The sequence below is a fragment of the Zootoca vivipara genome, chromosome 5 (genome assembly GCF_963506605.1).
Source record: "Zootoca vivipara chromosome 5, rZooViv1.1, whole genome shotgun sequence".
Taxonomy (NCBI): Eukaryota; Metazoa; Chordata; class Lepidosauria; order Squamata; family Lacertidae; genus Zootoca; species Zootoca vivipara.
The window spans coordinates 44,526,873-44,539,917 of record NC_083280.1 but is presented as its reverse complement, the minus strand read 5'-3'; the positions used below and the strand labels follow the sequence as shown (position 1 = coordinate 44,539,917).

At 46.1% G+C, this 13,045-nt stretch overlaps 1 protein-coding gene across 2 annotated transcripts in view; it reads left to right on the top strand.

Annotated features, from left to right (window-relative positions):
- Positions 1-12,432, top strand: part of SLF2 (SMC5-SMC6 complex localization factor 2) — a 46,115-nt gene extending 33,683 nt beyond the window's left edge. The window contains exons 17-20 of one of the 2 annotated variants that reach the window (XM_035133422.2): positions 4,550-4,627; positions 6,594-6,680; positions 7,281-7,349; positions 10,609-12,432. In XM_035133422.2, coding sequence (XP_034989313.1) covers positions 4,550-4,627; positions 6,594-6,680; positions 7,281-7,349; positions 10,609-10,653 — 279 coding nt within the window. In that variant the 3' untranslated portion in view covers positions 10,654-12,432. The remainder of the gene's footprint in view (positions 1-4,549; positions 4,628-6,593; positions 6,681-7,280; positions 7,350-10,608) is intronic. The other variant, XM_035133423.2, reaches the window with a different exon arrangement.
- Positions 12,433-13,045: the final 613 nt, after the last annotated feature.

Here is a 13,045-nt window from a genome sequence, read left to right as displayed (position 1 = left end):
ACCACCAACACTGCAGTCTTACCCCTGGACGAAGGCAGATCTGTGATGAAGTCCATGGACACCACTTCCCACGGCCTGTGTGGTGTGGCTAAGGGCTCCAGCAACCCTGGTGGCGCTGCTCTGACCACCTTCGCCCGCTGGCAGGTGGTACAGCCCCTTACATAGTCTCGAACATCTTCCCGCACCCCTGGCCACCAGAAGTGTCTCATGACTAGGTGAGCGGTTTTGTCCCTTCCAAAATGCCCCGCTGTAGGGTTGTCGTGCATCTGCTTGAGGACCGTACGTCGAAGCTGGGTGGTGGGTAGGTACAGCGCACCCTTGTAGAAAAGCAGCCCTCTGCGTTCTGCAAAGTCTTTTGCCTGCTCCCTCCCCCCTCTCAGTTCTCTGAAGATGCGGTTGGCAAATTCATCCGCTGCCGTCAGTGCTGTGAGTTCTGCCTCGCTCACCACAGCTGCTCCGCAGGACCATGCCGACGGGGGGAAAATGTGCCTTGGGGCTGGTGGCGCCTCCTCCTCCATGTACTCTGGCTTGCGGGAGAGGGCATCCGCCCTGACATTCTGCTCCCCCGGGATGTAGTGGATGGAGAAGTTGAAGTTCGAGAAGAACTCTGCCCACCGTATCTGCCGCTGGTTGAGCACCCTGGCAGTTCTCCAGAACTCCAGGTTCTTGTGGTCTGTGCACACCTGGATGGGGTGCTTCGCGCCCACCAGGAAGTGTCGCCAGTGCTGGAACGCAGCGTAGATCGCAAGAAGTTCCCTATCAAACACTGTGTAGTTGCGTTCAGGCTGTGTCAGCTTCCTGGAGAAGAAGGCACAGGGTCTCCACTCCCTGTTGGCGTCCAGTTGCAACAAAATTGCGCCCACAGCTTTTTCAGAAGCATCTGTCTCAATGCGTAGGGGCGCGTCCTGCACCACATGGAACAGGTTTTGGTCTGAGGCGAACACTCTCTTGAGGCTTTCGAACGCTGCTTGCGCCTCTGGTGTCCACTTGAACTTCTGCTTGCCTCTCAGGCAGTCCGTGATGGGAGCCGTAACGCGAGAGAAGTTCTTGATGAACTTCCTGTAGAAGTTAGCGAAGCCTAGTAGGCGTTGGGCATCTTTGCGCGTCCTGGGGCTGTGCCAGTCCAGGATGGCCTGCACCTTGTCCTTGTCCATCGCCAGCCCCTTGTCTGACAGCTTGTAGCCCAGGAAGTCCACCTCTTTGGTGTGAAACTTGCACTTCTCCAGCTTCACATACAGGTGGTTCTCCTTCAGGCGTTGCAACACCTCTCTGACATCTTTCACATGCTGCACTGGGTCATTCGAGTAGATAAGGATGTCATCTAGGAAGACCAAGCATTTCCTGAAGAGGAGGGACCCCAGGACGTGGTGCATGAAGGCCTGGAAGCATGCTGAGCCCCCTTGCAAACCGAAGGGCATCACCAGATATTCAAAAGAGCCCAGAGGCGTGAACATCGTGGTTTTCCATTCATCTCCTTCCCGGATCCTGATCAAGTTGTACGCCCCCCTTAGGTCCAGCTTGGTGAAAATCTTGCCCCTGCGTGCCGCTGTCAGGAGATCATCCACTCTGGGCATGGGGAAAGCCACGGGCTCTGTCACCGAATTCAGCCGTCTAAAGTCCACCACAAGACGGCGCTGTTGCGTGTCTTTCTTGTCCACCCAGAAGACCGGGCTGCCCCCTGCTGCCTTGCTTTCCCTTATGAACCCCCGCTTGAGGTTCTTGTCGATGAAAGCGCGCAGATCCTCCAGCTCCTGGTCTGACATGGCGTACAGCTTGGCTGGGGGTATCGTCGCCCCTGGCACCAGGTTGATCTGGCAGTCAAAAGGCCTGTGCGGGGGTAGGTGGTCGGACTCCGCTTCGCTGAAGACCTCCTGCAGGTCCCAGTACTGCTTGGGTATTGCCTCACCCCCTTTGATATGCATGGTGGCCACCGTGGCTATCGGAGGCCCCTCCCCTGGTTGGTGCTGCATGCAATGTTCCAGACAAAAGTCTGACCCAAACGTGATGCACCTCTGGTGCCAACTGATGGAGGGGTCGTGGCGCGCCAGCCAGCTCATGCCCAAGACGATGGGGGGGTCTGAGATGGTGGTGACGTTGAACGCCAGTGTCTCTGAGTGCCTTCCCACCGTCATTCTCATGGGGGGGGTTTGATGTGTGATGGCCCCTCCCAGCAGCTCCCTGCCGTCAATGGTTGCTACGTGCAGAGGAAAATCCAACTGCAAAAGCTGGAGTTGGTGCTCTTCTGCAAAGCTTCTCGAGAAGAAGTTGGCGGACGCCCCACTGTCAATTAAGGCTAGGACCGTCAGGGGATAGCCGTTTGGGAGCGTTAGCGTCACTTCTAGAACCACTCCTGCTCTGGGAGGGGTGGGCTGGCTCTGCACCTCTCTGTGCGGGTGGGCGGGCTGGGGCTGTTGTCTGCTGACTGTGCCTGGCTGCTGCCCCTTGTCTCCTGCAGCCAGGCTTTCCCGTTTCCCTGCTGTGGTGCTGCGTCAGTGGGGGAGGGCACCACCGTTCCCGCCTTTCCTTGCCACTCCCTGCGATGTGGGCAGTCTCTGACGAGATGCTGGGGTGAGTTGCAGAGAAAGCAATTCCCGCCCCTTCCCTCCTTGCGTCTTGGCGCCGCTGGGGTTTGAAAAGCCCGCGCGCGCGCGCTATCAATCTGCATGGGCTCCTGGTCCTGGCTGGCTCCAGGCGTGGCCTGAAAGGGTTGTTGAGGGAGTGGCTTCTCCTGCGACCGTGGGAACCAAGCCCGCTTTGCGCGCGTCGCTTGCTTGTCGTTCCACCGGGATTCCTGCCTCACCCCCACCGCCAGAGCTGCTTTGCTCAGCTGATCCATAGTACTGGGCTTTGGACCTCTCGAGAGTTCATCCTTCACCTCCTCGCTCAAACCCAAGTAAAACGCAGCTTGCATGGGAGGCGAATCCAAAACCCACCCCAGTCTGTGCACCAGCATGGTGAATTTCGCCCAATATGCGCGAACTGTCATATTTCCTTGGCGTAAATTATGCAGTTCCTCCTTAGTCTGGTCCAAATGACTATCGGACGAATACATCGTCCTCAAACCTTCTAGAAATTGTTGGACATTTTTCATGCAAGGATTCTTGGTTGCGATTAATGGTCTTAGCCACTCCCTGGCTGCTCCGGTGAGATGTTCCACAATAAACGCTACTCTGTGCTCATCATCGGGGAACTCATTCTGGTGCAGCTCAAGAGCATACACGATCTCAGTCTCAAAGCCCTGAAACTCCTTCGGGTCTCCATTGAACTTGCTTACAAGGGTCCCTGCTCTCCTTCCTGGCAGCACTTGGACTTGGGGAGCCCCTCCCGCCTTGTTTTTCTCTGCATCCAGCTTGTTTTGGAGGTCTACCGCCACCGCCCTTAAATGCTGCTCTTTTTCCTGGAGCTCTCTCACCTGTTCCGCAAGTTGTAGCCGGTCGTCCTGGACCTTCTTAGTCTCCTCTTTAGCTGCCTTCAATTCTCCCTGCGCCTGCAGCGACAGCTGTTGCAGTTCTAGCTGGGCTTGCTCAGCGATCTGCCGCCACTTCTCCGCCTCGGACACGCTCATCCCGGCAACTCCGAAGTAGCCCAAAAATGATTAGGAGGTTGCTGTCACAGTGGCCGGAGTGGACTACTTCAGAGTAACGACGCTACGCAGCTCTGCATTTTATTCTTTTATTGGTGCTGCGTATTTACAGTGCTCAAGTCATTGCTATTTACACGGAGCGATGTTGTCAGTCGGTTTCAGAACCTCCTAATGGCTTTTGGCGCGTCTTTCTCCAACACAAAAGCTTTGGCAGACCCATCCTCTTGCCCCTCCTCTTCCTGCGTAATTCTGGAGTTGGAGGGATGGGTCTTCCCCCCTTGCTTGCCCCTTCCTGTCCCACCTGGGACCCTGGCTCCTCTACCTTGCCTGAGCCTCGGACACGACTTCCTGCTTCCCCACTGGAATCGGAACTCTCCCTGCTTTCCCCTTTGCTCGGGGACGGGCTTGAACTCAGGAGGGGAGGGACTTCGCGATATCCCCTGTCCCTCACAATACCTTTCACACTGCACATAGACTCTTTATTGCAAGCTGGTATTATAGATGCAAATACCTATGTAAATGCCCCATATTTGTGCTATTTGTTTGCTCAAAAAATGGTGAATGAACTGATTTACTTGTCTGGGCATATTTGCACCTAACTCCTGGTTTATTGAGGCTTTGTTGATTTTTGTTCCTTTACCTGCTGCTTAAGAACCAGTTCTTAATCAATTTATATTGATATGTGGGTAGTTGAAAGGGGTAAGACACAAGTATTGGACTACTAAGAGCAGAATGTGTAAATCTGCTGTAATCTTGCATTGTTGGTATACTTTGGTAATTGTTGAATCTCAGTGCTATTTTTAAAGCAGTGGTAAACACACTAAGATGTATAGGATTTTCAGTTTTCACTGAGCATCTGTAAAAGTTGAACTGCCTTCTTTGTGAAAACTGATTGTTTTCCCCCTTGAAGTTGGCAACATCCTTACTACTAAGAGCTAGGCTTAATACTTTCTGTTCATTTTCTAGGCATACTATCTGGCCTATGTTCTTCTTCACTTGGTCAGGGAAGCTAGCAATTCTGAGGTTACAAATTCTAATCACAGGGTAAGTAATTGATATTTTGTAAACCACTTAGAGATTGTAATACAATCAAGTGATATTTAAATGGTGTGAAATTTTTTTAAAGTTAGTGTGTATGTGCTTTATACTACAAATTCATGGAAATGGTGGTCTACTGGTTTTGGCTGGGGTTACATTCCTCATCAAGGTAAAAGGTTTGCTTTTAGATTGAACTGTGTTCATGAAGGTTCAAATATCTTCTGTAAACATTTTAATGATTTTAGCTACATGGGTTCCTAGTTTCTTTCTAGGTACAGTAAAGCCCTATATAGTGTAGGATGTTGTTGTTGTTGTTTAGTTGTTTAGTTGTGTCCGACTCTTCATGAGCATATGGACCAGAGCACGCCAGGCACTCCTGTCTTCCAATGCCTCCCACAGTTTGGTCAAACTCATGTTCGTAACTTCGAGAACACTGTCCAACCATCTCATCCTCTGTCGTCCCCTTCTCCTTGTGCCCTCAATCTTTCCCAGCATCAGGGTCTTTTCCAGGGATTTTTCTCTTCTCATGAGGTGGCCAAAGTATTGGAGCTTCAGCTTCAGGATCTGTCCTTCCAGTGAGCACTCAGGGCTGATTTCCTTCAGAATGGATAGGTTTGATCTTCTTCATGGGACTCTCAAGAGTCTCCTCTAGCACCATAATTCAAAAGCATCAATTCTTCGGCAATCAGCCTTCTTTATGCTCCAGCTCTCACTTCCATACATCACTACTGGGAAAATCATAGCTTTAACTATACGGACCTTTGTCAGCAAGGTGATGCCTCTGCTTTTTAAGATGCTGTCTAGGTTTGTCATTCCTTTTCTCCCAAGAAGCAGGCGTCTTTTAATTTCGTGACTGCTGTCACCATCTGCAGTGATCATGGAACCCAAGAAAGTAAAATCTCTCACTGGCTCCATTTCTTCCCCTTCTATTTGCCAGGAGGTGATGGGACCAGTGGCCATGATCTTAGTTTTTTTGATGTTGAGCTTCAGAGCACATTTTGCGCTCTCCTCTTTCACCCTCATTAAAAGGTTCTTTAATTCCTCCTCACTTTCTGCCATCAAGGTTGTGTCATCAGCATATCTGAGATTGTTGATATTTCTTCCGGCAATCTTAATTCCGGCTTGGGATTCATCTAGTCCAGCCTTTCGCATGATGAATTCTGCATATAAGTTAAATAAGCAGGGAGACAATATACAGCCTTGTCGTACTCCTTTCCCAATTTTGAACCAATCAGTTGTTCCATATCCAGGTCTAACTGTAGCTTCTTGTCCCACATAGAGATTTCTCAGGAGACAGATGAGGTGATCAGGCACTCCCATTTCTTTAAGAACTTGCCATAGTTTGCTGTGGTCGATACAGTCAAATGCTTTTGCATAGTCAATGAAGCAGAAGTAGATTTTTTCTGGAACTCTCTAGCTTTCTCTATAATCCAGCGCATGTTTGCAATTTGGTCTCTGGTTCCTCTGCCCCTTCAAAATCCAGCTTGCACTTCTAGGAGTTCTCGGTCCACATACTGCTTAAGCCTGCCTTGTAGAATTTTAAGCATAACATTGCTAGCATGTGAAAGGAGCGCAATTGTGCGGTAGTTGGAGCATTCTTTGGCACTGCCTTTCTTTGGGATTGGGATGTAGACTGATCTTCTCCAATCCTTCCACTTCTGAGTTTTCCAAACTTGCTGGCATATTGAGTGTAGCAGCTTACAGTGTAGGAATTACCTCTCCCAATACACAGCCTATTTTGGGGGTGTTTATTGTTCAAATCGTTAGTTTCCTCATCACCTTACGGATTTTTATAATTGGAAAGACAGGATATACCGTAACTATAAGTAACACCTAATATTTTTTAAATCATACTGTTACTGAAAATGTAGATAACAACTTGAGTTTCAGGGAAGATGTCACTTTGAAATGCTTTCCCCAGTATTTGCACATTTGATCAGGAGAAAATTAACTCTTTTAATCTCACATTTAGGAATGGCTGGTGAAACTCTGCACTGCTTTGGAAAAACATGTAAAATGTGATATTAGAGAAGATGTTAGACTGTTCTATAAAACTAAGGTGAGTAGTCTTGTACTTTTTTAATCCTCAGAAGGTAAGAGTCATTGTGAGGACACTCTGCTCCCCCTTCCTCATATGCAGGCAAATATGAGTAACCTTGCACATTTGAGGAGTTTGCTTCCATTACTCCAACACCCTAACTTGGCCAGGGCATAGGTTTTCTTTTGTGGACTTCTGATTTCAGGGCTGCTTCTCACACTTTTATTAAATTGCAAGAGTGCACTTCAGTCCTGCATTTTTAGGTCTGATGAGAATAAGGTTGAAATAGAGGATGATGTAAGCCCTAGGTATCTGATTCGTCTGTGTACCTGTATATTCTGGTGTATAAGACGACTGGGCATATAAGACGACCCCCAACTTTTCCAGTTAAAATATAGAGTTTGGGATATACTCGCCGTATAAGAAATACGACCCGGCGTATTAGACGACCCCCGACTTTTGAGAAGATTTTCTTGGGTTAAAAAGTAGTCTTATACGCAGGAATATACAGTAAGCCCACTGTGTTCATTGATGCCTACTCCCAGGTAAGAGTATGTAGGATTGCACCCTTAAGCATCCTTTCCCCCAATTGGTTTCAATCAGTTTGTTTTCTCTTTCTAGGTAAAAGACTTAGTTGCCAGAACATACAGCAAATGGCAACAAATGATTCACAGTTCTCGGCTTACTCAGGTACTATGCAGTTAAAACAGCTTTTCACATTGCTATGTGATTTACAGAAATATTGTAAGTCTTCAATGTAATGGTAATGACACAGACTTCTGGAAGGGTGTCTTTGTGGCATGTTATAATGAATAAGTTTGCTCTTCTAAGAGGTGAGTAACTCTATAGATTAGCTAATAGAAGTTTGGATGTCAAAATAATGCTTGAGGGGTATGTAGTAGTAGTAGTAGTAGTAGTAGTAGTAGTAGTAGTAATATTTATACCCCACCCTTCCCGATTTGAAAATCGGGCAGCAAATATGAAACATTAATTAAAAGCGAATATGAAACATTAATTAAAAGCGAATATGAAACATTAATTAAAAGCGGCTTAAAAAACAGCTTAGAAACAGCATAAAATACAGCATAAGTATAGCATCCATGTCAATAAAATTCAAAAAATTCAGGGTCATTTTTTTGGGGGGAACCCAGTTTAGTAAAGGTCAAGTAATCACCAGGGCTAACTGGCCAAGTTTGGTCCTGCTAGGGCCAGCAAGGAGACCAGGGAAGAGTTTAAATATGGGGTCCCAAAAGGGTTTCTTCACAGAAAAAGGAAAAGGGAGGATCAGGCTAATTCAAATTGAAGGCCAGGTGGAATAGCTCTGTCTTACAGGCCCTGCATGCATTATATATTTTTAAAAAACCATTCTGTAACAGCCTGGAATTATTCGAGAATGAAGTGTAACACATTGGCTACAGAAACAAATTAGTGCAAATGTGCCTGGAAAGATGAATGCATCACTCACGCATGCTGAAAATATAAAAGTGCAAAGGGACAGAAATTGCCTTACTAAAAAGAAATATAATGGTTAGTTAGATTACAATGCTTAGTTAGTTAAGCCTTTAAACTGGAAGTTGTGTTGATCTGTATGTCAAAGAGGACATAAATTCCAACAAGCTAGAACTCCACTAGTTTAGAACTGGGGACATACTATCATTCCCCTGACCAAAATGCCCAGGCTGATCTTGTGATGTAGAAGGAGATCAATGGGGCATCCAAAGGAAAAAGTGCTGCAGTAATGTGTGGCTTCAGTTATCTTCACATAGACTGAGTGCATCTGTATTCCAGTCATGACAAGGAGGTATCCTAAATGACTGTGTCCTAGGACATGTAACTAGCCAGATTGGTGACAACCCTGGACTTAATCTTAAAGTGGCACCCAGGACCTGCTGTGAGATATGTGTTGTTGAACCAGTTGGTAACTGTGGCCATAGTGCTACCAAATTCAACATATATGTAAGTGGACAATTGCCAAGGAAGTCCAATATAGTCACATTTTACTTCAAAAGCAGAAACTTCCCTCAAATAAGAAGTTTGGTAAAAAGGAAGCTGAAAGGGAAAGTCAACAAGGCCAAATCTCTCCAGGTGCTTGGGTTCTTTAAAACCACATTTAATAGAAGTTCAACTACAATGAATACCACAGACCAAGAAAGGTGCCACTAGGGCAAGAAGATGTCAGCATAGTTAAAGATCAGAGTCAAGGAAGCTGCTGGGAGCTAAAAGGCTTCCTTCGGAAAATGGAAGCCTTGTACAAACGAGGAGAACAAAAGGCAACACAAACTTTGGCAAAAGAAATGGAAGCAAACACTAGATGCATCGGAGAAGCATATTGCTATAAACAAATATGAGCAACAAAAAGTTATTTATTTTTATTAGAAGCTTGAGACTAGCTAAGGGAGGTGGTTTAACCCAGTGTGTGGCTGTTGTGAAAAAGGTGAATTCCATGCTGGGGATAATTAGGAAAGGAACTGAAAAGTTTCAGTGTCACAATACCATTACAGTGGAACCTCTACTTACGAATTTAATCTGTTCCGAATGCACATTCGTATGTAGAAACATTCGTAAGTTGAAACGCGGTTTCCCATAGGAATGCATTGGGAAAGGATTAATTTGTTCTGGACGCTCACCTCCCTCGCTGCCCTGCCCTGCGCTCGCCGCTGCTGCTGGATCGGGCCCTCGCCGCTGCTGCTGCTACAAGGCCGGCTCTCCTGCCTTCGGCTTCTCCGCTCAGAGCGCAGCCAGAGCCGCCATGGGTGCCCTGGCTCGGCCTCCGACGTCGCCAGGACTGCAGCTCCCATCACCCTGCCGGGAGAGGTGGTGGCGATCATAGGCGGGGTGATGGGAGTTGCAGTCCTGCCGACGTCGGAGGCCAAGCCAGGGCACCCGTGGGCGGCCGTGTGGGACTTGGGCTCACATGGACACGGTGCGGGCGGCGGCAGCGATGCGGAGCCTCTCCCGGCGGGACCAGCAGTACCGGGCGGGCGCCTAGGCCGGGGCGGCGGCGAGGGGCGGAGGGCGCTTCCTTCGCATGGCAGCTCCAGCTGCGCTTTGAGCGGAGAAGCCGAGGGCAGGAGAGGTGGCCTTGCATTAGGTTTAGGACAAGCAAAATGAAGTATTTCTATGGTATGAATTAAAATGTGTCATTCGTAGTGGTCATTAAAAGAGGATTGGACTGATTCAAGGGGAAGAAAGCTGCCATTGGCTGTTAGTCAATGATGGCTATGTGAAACCTCTAGATTCAGAGGTAGCATGCCAAAGAGAGAGAGAGAGCATAAACAGAAGAGGACTATTGACTATTGTATTGTTTTCATGTCCCCATCATGTGCTTTCTAGAGGCATCTGATTGGCCACTGTGTGGAAACTGGTGCTGGAATATATAGATACATATACATACTACACATACAGCTGACTTTCAACTTACGCTGGAGATACGTTCTGGGGATAGTATGTAAAGCCAAAATCACGTACAGTGGTACCTCGACTTACGAATGCCTCGACTTCCGAAGGTTTCGACTTACGAAGTCTGCTAACCCGGAAGTATTTTTGCTGTGCGGGCATTCTGCACCTGCGCAGAAGCGGTGCGTGCGGTTTGCGCATGTGCGAAATGGATGCTTCGACATCCAAAGGTTTCGACTTACGAAGAGCGCTGCGGAACAGATCACCTTCGTAAGTCGAGGTACCACTGTATAGTTAAAACATTGAGTTCAGTGGCAAGTGGGAGTGCCAAAGTTTTTTTCCTGGACACCCACCCCCTTTCTACCTCTGTTTTATTTATTTTTAGTATTTTTGCCAAGCACTTAAAGCTGAATGTGCACAAGTTAAATGTCCGTAAGTTGCAAGTTATCTGTACATACAGGTCTTTGGTCTTACATAGGGCTGCTATTGAATTAACTAAAGTTTTGTTATTTGGTCTAAACCAATTTTGAAGTTCAATTTATTTTTATCTTAGGGGCAGATTCATGATTTTTGGGTCCCAGAGTCTTCAAATGGATAGATTGAAGAGAATTTCAAAATGGACAGTATGGCCAAGAAAATAAAAGGATGAAGACTACAGTGTGGCCTAAGAAGAAAAATGGCAGTAATCTGGATATCACCTCCACATATTTTATATGATTCTTACTTTGTTCTTCCCTAATAACTTAACTGAACAATGTTTGTAATTAAGAATCTTTTTAACATTGGGAAGGCAGCTTTTTACTGCTTGAAAGAAGAATGTCTTATCCTGTTTAGATGGAGTTGATAAAGAGTTAATATTTTTAAAAGTAAGGGTAGTTTTTATTTTTTGTCGTGCTTGTTACTATAAAATAGAACTATTCTAATATCTCTGTTGCATTTTTCCAAAGGACAGGACTGTGTAATTCCTTCCGTGAAGCAAAATTTAGAAACCACTGTATTTGTTTTGGAATGGGCAGGAAGTGCTAAAGTGAGCCTTGTGTTTAGAAAGTGATGGGGGAGACACTTGAGCTACAGTCCTCTATGCAATTGGAAGCAAATCTCATTGGTTCCTTTGGAGCTTATTTCAAAATGAGTGTACCAAGTGTTGCAGCCTTTCACCTGTAGACACATTCAGCTGCCTAAGCAATTGCGTGTCTGTAAGCTCGACCTAGTGAGCCCAGTTTTAAGTTTTCAAGGAAGTTAAAGAGATTAATTACAGTTCATACTTGGTTTTAGACTATGCATAAAAATTACATGCTAATACCGGTACAAAATATATGTTAGTCAATAGTCTAGGGGAGTCAATGTATATAAATTCAAAGAAGAGTTTATTCTCCTGGTCATGCCACTATAGATACTATATGTGAGTTATGTGTAGATCTGAATATTTCACGGACATCTCAGCCTTAATGCCAATAAATATAAGGAGGAGAGAGATTTTCTGAATGCTTGCACTGCTATAAATGTGAATAAACAAATTGTTAGAGATCATAACAGGAATTAAAATGTTAATATAAAGAAGTAGAGATAATATAAGTCTAAGATCATTGATTTTTATGAGGAGACCCTTTTGGCATTGTGTTTAATCCTATTTATCCATTTTAAGCAGAAGTATGCAAAATAGATTGATAAAGCAAGATGGACTACTAGTCAAGGGGCAGTTCAGCACTGTTATATCCATGGGAGTTTTGTCATTGATTTTAGTGGGAGAAAGTTTGTGCCCAATTTATCATTTCACACTTTCAGTGCTGCTCAGAATTTGTTGGACCCCAACATCCCACAGGTTGAGTGGGAAATGCTACCTCAAAAGGGACTAGTTTCTTTTATTTCTTTTTTGTAATGGGGAATATTTTACAGACCCTGCATTCCACAGCCAGTGTCCAGAGATTGCAGGGAGTGTGCAAGGAGATTGCAGGTGGGGGCGTCACTGATGTTTTTTCTTTGACCTGCAGCACCTTGTGACCTAAAGGAGCAGCTTTTCCAGCCAGGGGCTACAGTGAGAAGAGAAATGGGGAAAGCCCTAATGTGCCTGCACACTGTGCATCCCTCTCTGGATCCTGTCCTATAGTTAGAAGCCTCCTTTGTTGTTCATTTGTACTTTTGAATATACTCATGTATAACTTTTTTTAAACATTTCACATTAACTTTATAAAGTACAGAATATGCCTGCTCTCCCTTTGCCACTTTACTGTATCTTGTGTATTATATGAAGAGATACTATTTGTATTACTTTTCAAACACACTTGGAATTATCCAGGTCACAGTTTAACCACTTTTTTTAATGAGACAAAAGAATAAGAATAAAGTATGAAATAACCATGTGTATCTCTAAAATTTATATGTGAATATGAATTCAGGCATTATTCCTTACACTCAAGCAAATGAGATCCTTAGCACCATACCTCTCCTGTAAGGGGACCCCTGACCATTAAGTCCAGTCGTGACCGACTCTGGGGTTGCGCGCTCATCTCGCATTATTGGCCGAGGGAGCCGGCGTATAGCTTCCAGGTCATGTGGCCAGCATGACAAAGCCGCTTCTGGCAAACCAGAGCAGCACATGGAAACGCCGTTTACCTTCCCGCTGTAGCAGTTCCTATTTATCTACTTGCATTTTGACATGCTTTTGAACTGCTAGGTTGGCAGGAGCTGGGACCAAGCAACGGGAGCTCGTCACAGGGATTCGAACCGCCGACCTTCTGATCAGCAAGCCCTAGGCTCAGTGGTTTAACCACAGCGCCACCTGGGTCCCTTAACCTCTCCTGTACAGCATGATTAAATCCAGAAATGCTACCTTGCAGTAGTTTCCCATTGAACATGTACCTAGCTTAATAATTTCATTCCCCCCCCCAGACAATACAGTTTGCAACACAGGCATACTACTGGAGGGCTGCAAATGCTCTCTTGAATTTGTTATGACTTGTTATGTACCAGCAGATATTTGGAGTTGGTGT